Source organism: Eretmochelys imbricata, chromosome 2 (genome assembly GCF_965152235.1).
Source record: "Eretmochelys imbricata isolate rEreImb1 chromosome 2, rEreImb1.hap1, whole genome shotgun sequence".
NCBI classification, from domain to species: Eukaryota; Metazoa; Chordata; order Testudines; family Cheloniidae; genus Eretmochelys; species Eretmochelys imbricata.
In genome coordinates, this window is record NC_135573.1 from 53,369,561 (window position 1) to 53,387,576 (window position 18,016).

Genomic DNA, 18,016 nt, shown 5'->3' on the forward strand with positions numbered 1-18,016 from the left:
TGAGATCCCATGAAAGATAGTCATGTACAACAGCTATTAATGCACTACCCCATAGTTGTTTGAATAGTGTGATTTACGTGACCCTCAATATGTACAGCAAAATAGTTGTAGCAATTAGCATGAATAAACATAAGTGGAATATGTATTACATACTTTCACCACCTGTCTTCATTTTAATTTTTCCTTTTTTTATTTAGAATCAACTGACCAAAGGTCTGTTGTTGGTTTTTTTTTAATTCAGGATGAAGGCAAACAGGATTGTGTTTGGTATTTAGTCGGCAAGCATGCAGGAATTGAGGAAAAGTTTCCAGCTACAATTCTAATTTACAACATATTCTTGTTTGATCTAATTAAAACCTGAGGATTTAAGAGTATCTAGCCTCAGTGTCTCATTCTTCTTTGCGATGCATCATGCTCCCACTGTTGCAGTAAGGCTTTTCTCATGGAGCACATCACAATTATGGTTAAAAAACCTATAGCTAGTCTTAAGTCCATATATCAGCTAAATCATGAAAGGTGGCCCCTCACCCCAACATTGCCACATCCCTGTCACAGTTTAGGACAACTGCATCTGTATGTCCCCTCAGGGGTTCAGCAAGGGCACCCACTCTCAGCTTGCAGCTCCACACCGGTTGCCTTTCTGGGTGGAGACCTGTTTCTCTCCCTCCTGACCAGCAAAGACAGTCTGTCTCCTTGCTTTCCCCTCTGAGACCGATAGAGTGATTTTCACCAGTTGTAAGTTACTTCCTATGCAAGTTCCTACTTTATTCTTAAGGTAAAAATCACTACAGAGAAAACATTTTAAAACAATAAAATGCTAATAAGCTTAGTGGATATTACATCACTCTAAGGGTTTCTTTATGGTTACAAGTGTGTCAGAGCTTCAGCTCAGAACAAGCACCCAGTCTTAAGGGGCCTGTTGTGATAATTGGCCTACAAATTCACTCTCATTGTGAGCTCAGAAGTAAAAAGTATATGAAAGTTCATAAAATGTCACAATAATCTATAACAAGTCTTGAGAAAAGCTAGGTAAGGGAGACAGATTGAACGAGTCTAAACAAAAAGTCCTGCTGATATATTTAAGGACTGTGTTGAAATGATGGTTGGTAAAAACAGAAGATGTGGACCAGAAATTAATGAACCAAATAAATGTATATTAGGCCTAACTGGTGGACAAATGACGACGAGCTATTCCACCATCACTCCCTTTTTGGGTCCTTAAAGAGACTTTGGTGGAAAAGATGGAAGAGAACCAAGGCTACTGAAGCAAAATGCCACTCTCCCATCTCCTGTGCCCGTAAGTCTTCGTCATTCTAATTCTGAGATGAGTTTGAACCAGACCATGCCAAAGAGAGGGACTCAGATAACTTTGCCACTTCCACTGGCTCCAGTTGAATCCCAAACACCATCTCGGATTAAACAGGAGCGGACTTTAACAGCAGCAGCAACTCCTCATCTCAACTTCTTCTTTTCCCCTGAGAGTTGTTACCATCTTTAATACCAACTAAGAGACGGTCAAAACTAAAGGACATGAGAACTGTTAAAATTAAAGCCTTTCAAATACAGAAAAGATGGAACACTTAGTATCTTTAATACAAGGTTAAAGGGATTTTTAATGCTGTGTTTGCCATAGTACTAAGCAGGCTGAAGTCTCTGTAAACAAAACCCCAGACTTTGTTTAACCCTGTTTATTGTTGGAGAGCGACTGGTTTACGTTAACACCTTTGGCCTGCTTATTCCAACTAAATGAATACAACAAGCCTCAGTAGGCCAAGTCCTTCCAATCCTCTTCAAAAAATTGCAGGCCTCTGTGGTCCCAGGGTCCTGTCTATTTGCTGGATCAAGAAGGCGGCCCCGAGTCAGTTTACAACCTAGGCTTGTATCTAAAAGTCTTTTCTTTGGCTGTTGGTCTCCGGAGAATCCAGTTTGAACAAATAAATATGTATCTCCCCAAAGGGTGGCTTTAAAGCCTGCTAATGGAGGAAGTTCATTAGCATCCCCCTCCCTACTAGAGAAGGTGAAAACACATACACCACATACACAATTGGATTTTGAATATGATGTACCCTGAAGGTGTTAATCCTTATACCAGTGGCTCTCAACCTTTCCAGACTACTGTACCCCTTTCAGGAGTCTCATCTGTCTTGTGTACCCTCAAGTTTCACCTCACATAAAACTACAAAATCAGATATAAAAATACAAGTGTCACACTATTACTGAAAAATTACTTACTTTCTCATTTTTAACCATATAATTCCAAAATAAATAGATTGGAACATAAATATTGGACTTACATTTCAGTGTATAGTACATAGAGCAGTATAAAGTAATTGTATAAAATGTTTGTTTATACTGACTTCACTAGTGCTTTATATGTAGCCTGTTGTAAAACTAGGTAAATATCTAGATAAGTTGATGTACCCCTTGGAAGACCTTTGCACACCCCCAGGGACAAACATACCCCTGGTTGAGAACCACTGCCTTATTCAATAAGGGCTAACTTATCTCACTAAAGTTTATCTTAATTCCTTAAGTTTTGTTCAGGATACTACACGGTTTTGTCAGTCTCTCACACTGACTATCCACTATGCCTCTGGAGAATATCATTTTCTGCATAAGGCCCTAATAAGGATATCATTAAGAGGAGCTGCCCTCCTACCAGCTGCTGGTGTGTGCTATTTGGTGACCACAGCATCTATTACTTGACCTCATGCTCCCCTGAGTCCCAGCTCCTTCATATCCACACCCTGTGGGGATACGTCAAAGCATGTCTCCTGGTGTACAGGCCACAAGAAGGAGCTAGTACAGCATTCTCCTCCCACTACAAAGAAGGTGGAGAATCAGTTTAAAAAGAAACCAGTCAAGTCATCCAGCCCCCATCTCTACCAATGCATCACAGATTCCTATTTCAGAGGGAGATGGGGGAATCATGGAAAAAACAAAACCAAAAGACAGGAAGGAGAACATAATAGAACAGAACAAGGGAGCAAAAAAAGGGCCAGAAACCTTAATGCAGCATACCCAGGTAAGGGAGGCAGAACACATGGGACCAATGTCAAGGTGAAACAGTGGCTGCACCATAGTTACTGCGGTGTTACAGAGTTCACTTTTAACCGGAGCTTTAAGTCTTTATTTTGTCACAGTCTCACTGAAATGGCAAACACCAAAATATAGAATAGAAACTTTGAGCAGTATTTTCATGCTGGTTTGATGAAAAAGGAATTGATACCATGAGAATATTGAAGAGTTTTAAAATCACCCATTTTGGGCATTTTATTCCTGGTGGATTGTCTCACTTTCGTTTGTTCTTCTTTTGCAAGAAATCTAAAACACCGTGGGATGCGTCCTTTGTGGCAGAACATACTCCACCTACACAGAAACTTAAAAGCATAGAAATAAGTTAGAGGAAAGACTTATTCATTCTTTTCCACCTTCCCATTGCCTGCAACAGTGCCCCTAGCATACTTATGGCATGACTATTCAGATGCATGGAATGTGTGCAAGTCAGATGTGCTGATCTGTTGATTTAAAAGCATTCAAGGATCATTGCTAAGATTTGACATTAGAGTGCAAGTTTGATGTAGTAAGGGTTCTTACTGTTTTTCTGGTATCTGTTGCAGATGGAAGTGAAAGCCTTATAGAGTGTGTTATCAATAGCATAGGCAAGACGAAGGTGGAAAGGAATGCACAAGTGTTTCCCTTAATTTCTGATTTCCATGCTTTTAAAGGTTTTGGTAGCTACATCATGTCCTGCTACAGCTTCAGCCACCACTAAATGTAGTATTCCATTTGTTAATAGGACCAACAAAGACAATATGGGGAAGAGTGTGAAGGACAGAAATGTGAGGGGATAAGGGAAGGGAACACTATAAAAAAAGAGCCCCCGGAACAGCCCACCTTAACAGTTGTAGCCATTCTACAGAATTTTTAAGTCACCCTATTAAGTCCATGTTGGTTACATCCTTTAGGTTTTTAGAGTAATTTCTATAGAATCATATTGGATTAAAATTCCCAAACTCACTAGGACTTTTCCCACAAGAGATGAGACAATAAGGCATGGGGAAAGGTAAAGGACAGAGGATAGGGCAGTGGGGATTTAGAGACAGTCAAGAAGTGATGGAATTGCATATTTAGGGCCCAATTCTGCCACCCTTCCTCAAGTTAAGTGGTAACTTGAACTGAGGCACTCTGATGCTAGAGAGAGAAGCAACTTATATGTAGAGTTCTTGCGATAAAACATAGTACAGTGCCATCTCAGTGTAGAAGCAGCAGAACTGGGTTCTTAGAAAAACAAGAAAGGTACCATTTTTCCCTTAAGAAAGATGAGCATAGGAAGCACAGCAAGACGGGAATAAATAAAGGGGAAAGAACAAATACGAATTAGAGATGGAAGGAGAAAATGGAATTCTAGTCCATGAAATAGGAGACTGAAGAAGGAAAACATACTGAGATGGGGGGAAAAAATGGAGAAAATAAGCAAGGACAAACACTTGGGCTAATGCATTATATTTATTTATTCCTGCTGGTACTCCTTGATGTCATTTTCCTAGCAAATATCCAACACAGCTGTAAATTTGGAAGAAGGGAATAGCAAAATGATGTTTTGTTGGGTACTAGAGAGTCTTACTTCTTTGCACTGTTAGTGCTGGGATGACGTTAACTGTTTCATGCCACAGTGGAAAATCATGCTCCCCCCTCCGAATTTCAAGTCTTGATGCAGAAGTGAGGGGAAACCTTTGAACGACAATTTAGTTTTCTTCAAAGGAACGCCAAGGGAAACCAATCAAGGCACAATTAGTATGAGTTTATCAGCAGTTAGCTTGAAAGGAAACAGGCTACTCCTGCAGGCACCAGAAATGCTACGAGTTTGACAGCCAGATATCCAACTTCCAGACAACAGGAGGTAAAAGGGGCCAGACTGTGCTAATGAACCACAGGCAAACTGCTGGTTTGTTATTTATTAACACTAATAAATGAGCTCATAATACCGATCAGAGAGTTTACACATCTCACAAAAAATTCCATGTGACAAGTATCATGATACATATTGTAGAAACAACAGCCATGGCCGTAACAGTAAATAATGTTTCATTAACTGATGAGTAATATACCAGAAAGCAATCACACTAGTAATCAGTAAGAATTTACAAACATTAAAAAGTGCATAACATTTGAAACCAAAGGAAAAAATGTGACATCACCACCTATTTAAAAAAAAAAAGCTTCTCTTTTTACCCTGTGATTGGTGCAAATGCAGGTGCCACAGTAGTAGTCATTCTTCTCACTTACCTAGGTCAGGGAGACATGGGATTGCCCCAAGACTAAGCACTAGTGTAAATCTCTGGCCTTTTTTGCCCAGGGGAAATTGACCATCATAGCTACTGCAGAATATCTTATTCTAGAATAGTTATTCCAAAGTAATTTACCCAGGTGGACGTATTATTCTGGAGTCAGAGTGACTTTCTTCCAAAATAAATAATCTTCTCACAAAAGCAGAGGAGTTATTTTGGAATAAAATGACTTTCTATTCTGGAATGAAAGTCCACAGAGGGGAGTTATTCCAGAATAGCTTCAATTATATTGGAATAGTTATTCCGGAACAGTTGTTCTGGAACAGTCAGCTGGTCAATTTCTCTCATGTAGACAACAGCTAGGTTTAACAGCAGGAACCACAGCTTCACCAGCACCATGGGCTTCATTATTTTCAAATCAATGTTTTTCAAACCATACAGGTTATACATTTACTCTAAAACAACAATAATAAAATGTTTGGACTTTCTTCTTTTTTAAAAAAGCCCAGAGAAAGATTTATAAATCCAAGAGAAAAATATAGGGGAACAAACAAAATGTAAAGATTCAGTTCGAATCCCGGATCTGCAACGAACTACAGTCAAGTGGCTGAACTGTACCACAGATACAAGACATACCGAACTGAGGGAATATTCACATTAGTGAATCACTCTGAAGGCTCATCTAGTAATAAACTGGAGTGCTGATGAGTCAATAGTTTTAGGCATAATCAATTTAGCAGTTGACATTTTAATTTGTCATGTGCACACCACCACATTATGCAAAAAAACAGCCCTTTCAAACAAGTGATAGAAAAATTCACAGTAACAGAAATATTCTTCATAAGCATTTGAGACAGGGCAGGGTGGAGCGTCTAAGTAGTACAATACAAAACATTGTAAATAACAGAGCTGTAAATCACAGATGCAGAGTTCTAAAACCAGTGCTTTCTACACAGTTCTTTTACTAGGTGATCACTTTGGCCAGAGAATTTTAAACTCTGAGGATCACTCAAACCTTTGCCACAGAACACAATTAAATCCTCTGATGGTTCAAAGACCATTTGCTACAAGAATTATCTATTTTGTTCTACTTTCTACAAGCATTCCCATCAAGTGGTTGTTATGAAAAGATCCATCCGATGACAATGTCCCACGATTAATAACGTTTCAACCATTGCTAATGACAGAGGTAGAACAAATTCTGTCTGCTGTCACAGCCTGCGTCCCCATTTTTAGCATTATGTTGAGCAGGTTCCAGCAGTGAAATGCATCCATTTTCTTTTCCACCAGCTTGCTCATGGAAACAAATTTGTTCCAGTAAACTCCTGCAGTCTGCAAACATCCAGCAGCTGCTCCTGTCGGTCAAAGTTGGATGTCAGCTTTCTTGTTTCGCTGCTTCCCCCTGGGCCTCCCCTGCTTGTTCAGTTGGGTTTCTTTGTGCATCTCCTTCGCCTTCTGCAAGGAACAAACAAAGGAGGGGAATGACTGGGGAAAAAAACTAACCGGTTTTCAGACTGATCCATTCTAGATCTGTATTTTGCTCCTGGAATAAAATTTTATCCTTTGCCAAATTTAAGAATTTTGCAGTGTTATTGTAGCTGTGTTGGTCCCATGATATTGGAGAGATAAGACAGGTGTGGTAATATCTTTTATTGCTCCAACTTCTATTGGTAAAAGAGACAAGCTTTCAGAAGTTGGTCCAATAAAAGGATATTGCCTCACCCCCATGGTCTCTCAAAATTTAAGAAGTGTCAGAAGATATCTGAGAAATAAAGCCACAAGGAGAACTACGATGCTGACAAAATAATGGTGCATTTAATTCAAATACGCTTTAACGATACCCTATATTGATGAAATATCAAGACTGCATATTTAAAGACATGTTGACAAACCTGTTTCTGGCTGAACAGTTATCGTCTATCATTGCAAGTAACATTAAGATTACTAAAACAAAGATATTAACAGTTTTCCAGGTTTCTTTACCATGTTAATTTGACTATATAAGAAAATCATTGTTTGTACTGTGCCTAAATACAGCTCTCTGGTGGGCTATACAATTATGGTAGAAAAGTACCATATTAAACAATAGAGGTAAAATTATTTTTTAAATTAATTCACTATGTGTAGTACTTTCTCCACGGACCACACTCCACATATGCCACTACTTCTGCTGTCTCATTACAAGCCACACGAATGATTTGCAGACTGGAAAATATGTCTTACAGTGATAGACTTAAGGAGTTCAGTCAATTTAGTTAATCTAAAAGAAGGTTAAGAGGTGACTTCATAATGGCCTATAAGTACCTACAAGAGCAAAACACATCTGATAGGAAAGGGCTCTTTTAGCCGCTAGATAACAAGATCCAATGGTTGGAAGCTGAAGCTAGACAAATTCAGTTTGGAATAAGAAGGTAGTTAACCACTGAAACAATTTACCAAGCAAAGTGGTGGATTATTTGTCACTTGTACTCTAAAGATTGAATTACAGCATAAATTATAGGGCTCGATGCATGAATTACTGGGTGAAATTCTATAGCCCGAGTCATGCTTAGGTCAGATTAGAGGATCATAAGGCCTTATGGCCTCAAACATCTAAACATTGTCACAGGGTGTGGCAAGGTTGATTCCTCACTCTGGCACTTCGAGTGCAAAGGTGGGATTTTACAAGGATTTAAAAAATTAATACATGCCATTCCAGGCTTGTATTAAACTCCCAAGGTTACAGCTTTTCTCTGACTTTGGCTTGGTAAACATTCTCACCACTCAAATGCAAAACCCCTTTGAAACCCAGAAAGGCGCACTTGGGAATTCCTTCCTGTGGGATACCCTCAAGCCCTTTCACCCCCCCTCCCCCCCAGAGAAGAGCAGAGAAAGGAAAACAAAGAAATCAGCTGTTGCCACCAGCTAATTAAAAAAAAACATGCACAAACCTCTTGGAACACCAAAAATCCAATCCTGTTTTTAAAAAGGTAAATTTTATTAAAAACAAAAAGAAAGAACACACATCTGGAACTTAGGCTTTTGCTAGATTTAAAAAACCCACTTACAAAAATTAAACATCAACAATAACTTTCTTGAGGTCCAGCTTAAAGGTTACAGCAAAACAAAAGCATTTGGGTTTAGCACAGAAGAGTCCACTAGCCCTAAGAAATAAACAGAAATAAACGTAATTGCATCTTTCTAAACATTCCTGATCTACTTACACATTTGGGGGTTCCAAATAAGTGTTCTAGGTATGATCTATGATCATACCTGGCTTAAAGCTGCTTATAGCATAACTGCTCCCTGTTCCCCTCTTTCCTGGAGGACAACAACAGCACACAAAGGGAAAGCTTTTTCCCCCCAATTTTAAAAAGTTCTAGCCTTTCCATTGGCTCTTTTGGTCAGGTGCCCACTCCTTTTCTTTTATCTAGCCAGGGAGAGTTTTTAACCCTTTAGAGGTAAAGCGAGAAGAGAACAGCCACCAAGAGGGACTTTATAGCTAACTGGCTGGCTGGCTGTCCATAAAAGGGAGTGACCCCCGCCACCCTTCATTTATCACAGGGTGATGGCCCCTTTAAGGGGAAATGGGCCAGTAACATCTGTGCCATAATTAATTAGGTGCTTTCCAGCCTGGGGGCTAAGGAGGGTCAGGTGGTAGTTTATGGACACCTGGGCCTTATTAGAAGACTGACAAAGCTCTGTTTAGGGAGTTAAACACAGTGGGCAGGAAGCCTTCTGTGGGAGGCAGAGAGCCAGGGTCTGCAGGAGGCTGGGTACTGCAGGGCTCTATACCGGAGTAAAGAGGAACAACAGATAGTAGACAGACTTCTATGGAAGGCCCAAAGTGAGGGTCTGCAGGAGACTGAGGGGACTTCCAGAGAAGGAGCCTGGAAGTTGGGGATCTATGAGAGAGAGAGAGACACACAAAAACGCAGAAGGGACTGGGAACAGGGCCCAGAGGCAGGGCATTGGAGAAGCCCTGAAGGCCAGAAGAATCCTTTTGTTTCTTTGGGACTTTTGTTTGGACTTATTACTTCAAAAGGGGATTGAACTCAGAGTGAGCCAGCCCGAGGGCTGAGCCACAAACTCTAGCGGGGAGGAAACTGAGGAAGGGAGTGCCTGCAGTGCCACACACAGCCAGCAGGGCATTACATTACAGTACACCCTGTGACTATTTTGTAGGCCGTTCCACTATTTGAACATAGTAAGGTAAAAAAAATATTGTGGTTTAACCATCTATGCATAATCTTTTATTAATTCAAGTGACACTGAATATCTGCAACTGTATCTTCATGCACACACCCACACATGAAACCATTCACTTCTCTACGAATATGCAGTGGCACAGCACAAATAAATAAAATACCAAGTTCATGTAGAGCATCAGCTATTGAGGGTGAACTTTTCATAACTTCCTGTTGATAAGAAAATTTACAATAATGATAATTACCAACCTGACCAAAGGTAAGCATGGGAGGTTGCTATTTGGATGCATTCACTAACACTGATGCTTATTCTATTAATTACGGGCTGACTTATAGATAATACTTTTTAAAAAAATACTTTTTGTTGCCATCCTTTTTCTCCGAACACCTGCCAGTATCTGCATTGCACCAATTCCTCAGATCCTGCAGTCCCCTCTTCCCTAAACCACCATTATCAATGACCAAACAATTAATAGGGATTCTATTTGCATATGGACACCTCCTACTTGAAGATAAAGTAAGTCTCCTTTTCCCAGCTGAAAGCTCTGAACCTTTTCCTTGCCTGAAAGCCTCCCATTTATCTTTTTGAACACTCTAGTATATATATTGACAAAAGTGACTGTAAAATCTGATTTTCAGTGCCCTCTCTGGCTCATCCCACTCCACACACAGTGAACAGTTCTGGAGCTTTAATATTTCTCTTGACCTGCAGGGAGAATTGTGGTGAGGAATAGCTTCCTGCATATGATTCCGGAGCACAGTGCAATGTTAAGGCTCCAGGAGTGAACTTTCCTTTAAGGATTCTTCTCAAGTCATTCCATCACTGACCAATCTATAACACCAGTTGTCTTGCATTTGCCGCCACTGACATTTGCTCTGAGACTCATTGAGTGAAATATGGTATTACATCCAAAAATCATGATTGGCTTAAAAATAAATGTTAAAAACCAGAAAGCAAACAGAAACAACCAGAGGTTCCACGGTGCTCTTGGGCCACGTTTTCAAGCTTTTTTCCTGAAACCATAAGGGCTAGAATCTTATTTGAAAAAAAACAAAACAAAACAAAACACATTTGCAGAGATTCTCATGCAATGTTTTGATTCCAGCAGGTGGGTTTTAAGAAATGAAATATCACAAGACTTGCCATAAAATTGTGAGAGTTGGCAACACTAGAAATACTTTAAATATTACTGCCAATGACCTCTCTGATCAATCTCTAATTTATTTTCCCTTCCAGATATTCTTGGTCTTTTATGGTCCATCAACTCTCCCAGAGGTTATATCACTGACTTAATCCTATCAAAATTTATCTTCTCCTCTACTCATTTTTACTGATACAAACTTAAGCTATCATTCCAATTCTGTATTGCTCTGCCTAAATCAACAGTCTTGCTTTACTCTGAGATGCCTGGACCCTCTCAGTTTTCACAAGGAGGCATCCCTCTCAACTTCTCACCTGCCAATTCTATTCCCTACTCTCTCTGACAAAACTGCATATACTGTACCTGTAACTTTTTTCCCCTTGAGCAATTTGTATCCATCTAATCTCATAAACCAACATCCCTCACTCTACTTTTTAACCTTGGTATATGGGTCACTTTTGCTAAATCAGGCGCTGGGCTAGTCTGTACCGAATTCTGAATTAAACAAATGCTTCAAATTGGGTTTCATCATCTATTTTGACAAGGTGAAAGCTTAGCTCGCTGAGCTAACAACTTCTCTAAGAGCACACAAGTATAAAACCCTGCTCTCTGTTGTCAGCCATTACAGAGGGCACAGATATCTCAAGTTTCCTGTTGTGGTTTCCATACTTATCCAATCTGAAAAGCAATTCTCCCACAGGAATAAAAGTCACATTGCTGCAAAAAATGACAGTATGTATTTATTTTAAATACGCTGTTCATTAAATATGCCCACTAGGAAGTTGCTCATTACAGCTGATTTATTTTGACTAGAGAGTACTGGAGTACTTGTTTTGAAGGAATAGCCTTATACATAATTATGTGCACTTTTGCAAACAAATATGAAGTAGAAGATGAGAGTCAAATTTTGGACCTACCAACTTAGTTGAGTTTGTCACTAGATTGGTGTAATTTAACTAATAAGAGCACCGTTCAGCACAAATAGTCTGACACCTTTTTGGCAGCACATACATTGGCAACGTCAGTCTGTTCCTCACAAACAGGTGTCTACATCAGAAAGCTGCCAAAACTGGCAAGCAGCACCAGGTACAGGACAGGCCTGGAGAGTGATCTACTCTCTTACCCTGACACAGGTTTGGTGGGGCATCCTTTTCTGCCATTGGTGTAATAGTGCTAGGGACACTGCAGAAGACCTCAGTTTGAGACTTTTGATTTGGCACCTTTAAAAGAACTACATTCACTTTGTAAAATCAGTTGGGGTGGGGTGGGGGGAGGAGAACAACGCTCCAAAAAAATCCAGACCATTCCCAATCCGGAAGGTTAAACTACATAGTTGGATATATTGTTAAGAGGAGGTAGGATGGCATTTCCATGTACCTTGTTAACCTTATAAGATTTTATGGGCTGCTCTGAAAACTTGTCTGAAATTATTAGCATTTACATAAGCTGCAAGAGAGGTCTCAGACAAATTAAATATAATCTTGAAACATGTATCAAATTTAGGCTAATCATTATTTAGCCATTCCCAGGGTTTATGAAGATTCAGGATCTTAAGTCTCCTTCTCATCACAGCAAAGCCTACTGTATCTACGTGATAAATATGCTAACACGAATTAAATCAAATTCCTTTGAATGATCACAAAAGTCACTCTAGCTAGTAATTGCTCCTTCATCATTAAGAGATACTGAACGTAGTCAAAACACTGAAGTTTGACTGTGTAATTGCAGTTTTGTAAAATGTAAATTTATGGTAGGAAGACAGTTTAAGGGGAGAAGTTGAATCTTAGCTGTAGGAATTTTGAGTATACAGCCCCAGAAGGCTGTATATGGCGATTGCATTGGAGGTGGATCTACTAAGGATACAAGATGGCTTTTTACACAAGTCCAGGAAGACAAACAAACAAACTCCACAGTCTCTATGCCGATCTGTTCAGTGGAGAGAGAAACTGTCAAATCTCTCTCTGTTCCCACTGAAACAGCATGTGGGGCCCTTCAAGCTACTGCTTGCCACTGGCCTGTCCTTTCTGAGACCCATTGTCTTCTCCTCCAATTAGGGCCAAACAATCTGCTGCAGATGGAGCAAGTTAGGTTTATGTCAGGGCTATTAGAAGCAAAGGAAAGAAATGTCAGTATTTACTACAGGGGGTGGGTGTGGGTGTGTGTGTGTGTCAATAGAAAAAGAAGCTTCAAATAAAACAAAACAAGAATAATCACATGAGTATCACTGTCTTTTAACTGCTGTACAAATAGTAATTACTGCTCACAATAATCTTTTAGATAGGAATGTCTTATTCCCATTATACAGTTGGAAAAGCAGAGAGAAAGCGTAAATGAGTTGGTGCAAGCCTGCACACTGTACTAATGGCAGAGCCAAGACTAAAAAACACAAAGACAAACATACACAACTGAACAACTCAGGCATGTCTGGCTCCTAGGCTGTTTCCACTAGCCTACCCCATAGCCTCCAATGAGGCAAGAGTGGGTGTATAACCAAACACTGGAGACGAAGCCTCCCCGCAAAAACAAAAACACAAAACCCCACATTAAAAACCAACCATAAAGGCATTTACAGTTACCTTCTGAACTGACTTTTAACCTTCTTATTTTTTCACAATGGAAAGACTATTTGATCTTCTGTAAGCAAAGCCCTTATATAGGTCACCAGCTCCAACGCACTGTAGAAAATCACTACTCATTTCTGTTGTGTGTCGAGTTTGGGAAGAGAAGCCATTTTTAAATCTGAGCTTCTGTATGAGTAGCAAAACCCACTGATTCTGCAACATCAGATGAAGGGCTGGAGTTTATCCATTCACCCATGGGGAGCAGTGTGTGTGTGCACCAACCAGATTTACTAAAGTACTCATTTCTTCCGTTTTCTTTTTTGTAAACAGCTGAAATAAAAGAATACAAGTGCTTACCTCTTTTGTTTATATCAAGTTCTGATAACTTTAGGGATAGTTCACTAGAGTTCCCACTTGTAGAGGACACCAGGATATCATGTAGTGCATTTCTTCTACCTGTTCTTCCTGAAGCAATAAAATCTGCATATGTAGATTCCACATCAGTCATTGCTAACAAATATCCACATAGCAGTACCTAAATAGGGAACAGGAAAAAGGTCCATATTTAAAACATGGGAAAGGCAAAAAGGACAGGGAGGCAGAAGAGGACAGCTAGATGCCTCCGATCATGAAAAATGAAACCTTTAAAATGTGCTGGATTTACAGAAGTAACACAGAGACCCCTCAAACTACTGAAGTTGGCAAATTAAGAGAATAAAATGAATAAAAATAAAAAGTGCAAGGATGTTGTCCAACAAATGTTCTTTATTAAACTATTTTTACAACTGTAGTTTAAATATGTGAAAGAATATTTCATAATACAGTCATAAGTGCATTTTTTTTAATGATAAATTTAGTAACATAAGAACTCTGCTATATAGTGTTTGCTGGAAAGTGGGAGTTGGAAAGAGTTCTTTTCTGCATGAAATACGAAGTACACAGATTAACAGAGTTTGAATTAGTGAAGTTCTGCTTTGTTTCTGCATGTTTAACGTTCTTCTCGGCAGTGGAGAGATTGTGGTTTGATAATGTTGGTACTGTATATACCACTAGGGCTTCATAAGTAAATTTGCTTCGCTGTAGTATCAGCTCCAAAGTGAATGCATTGCAATAAAGCCACTGAAGTCGGTGGAGCTATGTTGATTTACACCTACTGAGGATCTGATCTGCACCATCTCCTGGTGGTTCAATACCTCTCCTCTCCCTTTACAGGAGAATTTTATTACAAATGTTCTTGAAAAACCATTACATTTGTAGGCTTCCTTTTGACAATCATATTTCTTTTATGTGCCCAAACTCCATTAGCATGCTCACCTAAAGTTTCCTGCAGAGATCTAGACAGGTAGGTTTCATTAATGAAATTTCAGAAAAGTCATGTCTGCTACACCAGTACTTGATAGAAAAGGGAGCACCAAGATCCACAAAGAAGAGGGTAGCATTACTCCTGAGGGAATTCTGCACCACTGTACATGTGCAGAATTTATGTCCTCCACAGATTTGATTGCTTCCCTGCAGAAAAATGACTTTCTGACAGGGATGCAAAGGGAAGCCACAAGAACCATCATGCGACCCTCCCCAAGCAGTATGTTTCAGGTGCCCAGGGCAGCCAGCAGAGAGGTAAATCACTCTGGGGCAAGGGGCGCGACTGGGGAAGACCAGATTGGTGGCTCCTACCCTGCACTGGGCTGCTAGTCCCAGCTGGGCTGGGGAAGACGGGACTTCCTCTTCCCCTGCATGGCTTTCAGGACCATGTCAGACCCACCCCTAGATTTCTCCCCTGGCTGTAGGAAGTGCTGCAAACTTCCCCACCTCCCCCTATGCTTCCTGCATCCCTTGCTCCTCAGCTGCAGGGGGAGGGATCACTGTACAGGGAGCTGCTCCCCCATGCATCCAGACCCCCTCATACCCAAACCTTCCCACTGAGCCTCATCCCCTCCACACACCCAGAATCACCTCCCTCCCCAAGCCCCACTCTCCCTGCACCTGGACCACCACACTGAGCTACCCGCACCCAGATCCCACTCCACCGAGCCCCAACCATCTTCACCTGGACTCCCCCGCAGAGTCCCATTACCATTGCATCCAGAACAATCCAACAAGCCCCTACGCATCCAGATTTCCCCCCTGGCCCCGGATCCCCCACTGAGCCACCAGCATCCAGACTGCCCCCCACAGAACCTTCTCCACCCATACCTGGATCCCCCCACGCTAAGCCCCTCCACACTTGGATCCTGTCCTGCTGAGCCTGCCTGCCCACACCTGGTGAACCTGGCATTGAGGGGTAGGGCCATGGGGTGTTTCTGGGGCAGGGTCGGTCCTTGTGCTGTACCAGGGTTGGGCGCAGTCTCACAGCTGAGTCCTTGTCCTGGGGCGGGGGGACGGAAGCTGCACTGTGATCTCCCACCTCTGTGCAGCCAGTGGCCTGTGCTCCCCAATGCCATGCTGGAACCTCTACATTTATTTGACAAATGAAATTAGCAGAATTTTTAATTTTTTGGCACAGAATGCTCTCAGGAGTAGAGCATGCTTTGACCAAAGGTAACACTCATGGGGCCAAATTCTGCCCTCATTTACATGAGTGCTATTCCAGTGAAGCCACCAAAGGAAGAATTGGGTCCCTGATGCCAATTTAAACCTTGTTAAGTTGGTGAAAGTATGTCAACAATTCCACAGGAATGAGTGAAGGGTTATTTACTGAAAATGTACACAGCAAAAACCACTTTCATCCATTACCAAGACTTTTTTCGGGGGGTAAACAATGACCTAAAGATAGACCCATCCTCTGGATATCACAATGTGTTTATGTTGTCTATTTCGATTATATGTTAGGGACTACCTTCTGTGTCTTGCATAGGGCTGAACTCAACTGTCACATCATACATGGTTTTTTCCTTTTCTGCACTGTAAGGTCTGAGGCCTTCTTCTGCAGCCATATTAGGAGAGCAGCAGCCAGGAGCCAAGAAGCAGGAAGTCACATCCTCACATTCCTTCTAAATTACAGTAAAATAATGTAATACTGGGCTGCTAAGAAGGAGATCCTGCCCTAATAGCACCCACCAATCACCAGATAAAGAAACAAATCTTAAAATGTTTAAAGAAAACTTTGTTTGATAGCATTCTGTCTGGCAAGGAATCACTTAACAGTTGTGGGTGTGAAATCTCTACTACTTCATTCTTTTGCCTTTATGGTCCCTACTTTTCTATTGTTTATCTCTATGGCTTCTGCCTGGTTCTTTGATTGTTTCTGTTATGTAACTAATTTTTCAAGGTATAAATCAACTAAGGTGGTGGGTATGATTGGTTGAAGAATTGTTTCGCAATATGCTAGGATTAATCAAGGAATTATTTTGTAATACTTTAGTAAAATGATTGATTAAGGTATAGCTAAGCAGGACTCAAGTTTCACTATACAAACTGGGGTCCAAAAGAAAGTTCTTTGGAACCAACTCAGCTCAAGATCAGAGCTGCCAGATCTAAACACCCTGACAACTATATTGTGCAGAAGCTGAAGTCCCCAGATGACCTGATCCTGACTGGCCAGTAAGAAAAGTTATTGGGAGTGGTGAGCATTGTATGTTTAGCGGGTGCATTCTGTTTTGGTGTTTGTTAATAGAGATTTAGGATATCACTGTGTAAGGCTCTTTCACTGGTAAAAGACCCTGCAAACCCACAGAGTGTAAGGCTATGTCTTGAGCCTATGGAAGGGTAATGGTTGATGCCCTAGAGCAGCATTTCTCAAACTGAGGTCAATGGACCCTTGGGGGTCCCCAAGGGTACTTCAGGGGGTCCGCGGATCCCACTGAGAAACTCCTCCCCTTCCCTCCCAGTGCCTCCTTCATGCTGGGGAACTGCTGTGAAGGAGGTGCTATGAGGGAGGGGTAGGAGCAGGGCACTTGGCTCCGTGCCAGCTGCTTCCAGGATAGGCAATGTCTCTGCGGCCCCAGGGGGTGGGGCAAAGGGGTCTCCCCGTGCTGCCCCCGCCCCGAGTGCTGACTCTGCAGGTCCCATTGGCCAGGAATTGCAGCCAATGGGAGCTGCGGGGGCGGTGCCCGCAGGCTGGGGCAGTGCAAGGAGACCCCCTGCCCTCCCCTGCCTAGAAGCCTCTGCCAGAAGGATGTGCCAGTTGGGAAACGCCCGAGGTAAGCGCTACCTCCCTCACCCCAGCCCCCTGCCCCAGACCAGAGCCCACACCCAAACTCCCTCCCGGAGCCCACACCCCTCGCCCCCTCCCACATCTAAATTCCCTCCCAGAACCCGCACCTCACCCCTTCCTGCACCCACACACCCTCCCAGAGCCTGCACCCCAAATGCCTGCCCCAGCCTGGTGAAAGTGAGCGAGGGTGGGGGAGAGGGAGGGAGTGGGGGATGGAGTGAGCAGGGGCGGGGCCTCAGAGAAGGGGCAGGGCAAGGGCTGAGCAGGGGGGTTTGGGGTCCCTGAAAAATTTTAAATCAAAATGGGTGTCCTCGAGTTGCTAAAGTTTGAGAACTGCTGCCCTAGAGTGTGCAGGTAACAGCATAACTGTAGGATGTTTCCTTTTACTGCCACCTCCCTGGCTGCAATAGACTTAAAAGAAAACAAGCAGATTGAATCAGGTGGTGTAGTTCAGTGGTTGCACAAAAATCATATACCAGGAAGATCTTAAATGCAACTGACTCTTTGGGTCCACAGGCATTTCACTTAACTGCCTTGTGCCGAAGAAGCTATGAAGAACAGATAAGTATGAGCTGAGCTTCACTGGGTTAGTATATTACAGAAAAATGACATTGTCAAAAAGGAAACAGCGTATGCTCCGTCCCTGTAAAAATATTCACATACAGTGTTAAGATTTAACTCT

The 18,016-nt window shown here is 41.7% G+C and overlaps 1 protein-coding gene across 1 annotated transcript; it reads right to left on the bottom strand.

Moving 5' to 3' along the window:
- Window positions 1-6,666: 6,666 nt before the first annotated feature.
- On the bottom strand, window positions 6,667-13,689 carry PKIA (cAMP-dependent protein kinase inhibitor alpha). Its single transcript, XM_077808954.1, has 2 exons — window positions 13,539-13,689; window positions 6,667-6,746 (listed from the first exon to the last, which is right to left on the bottom strand). The coding sequence occupies exons 1-2, from the start codon at window positions 13,687-13,689 to the stop codon at window positions 6,667-6,669; spliced, it is 231 nt and encodes a 76-aa protein (XP_077665080.1).
- Between the last annotated feature and the right edge of the window lie 4,327 nt (window positions 13,690-18,016).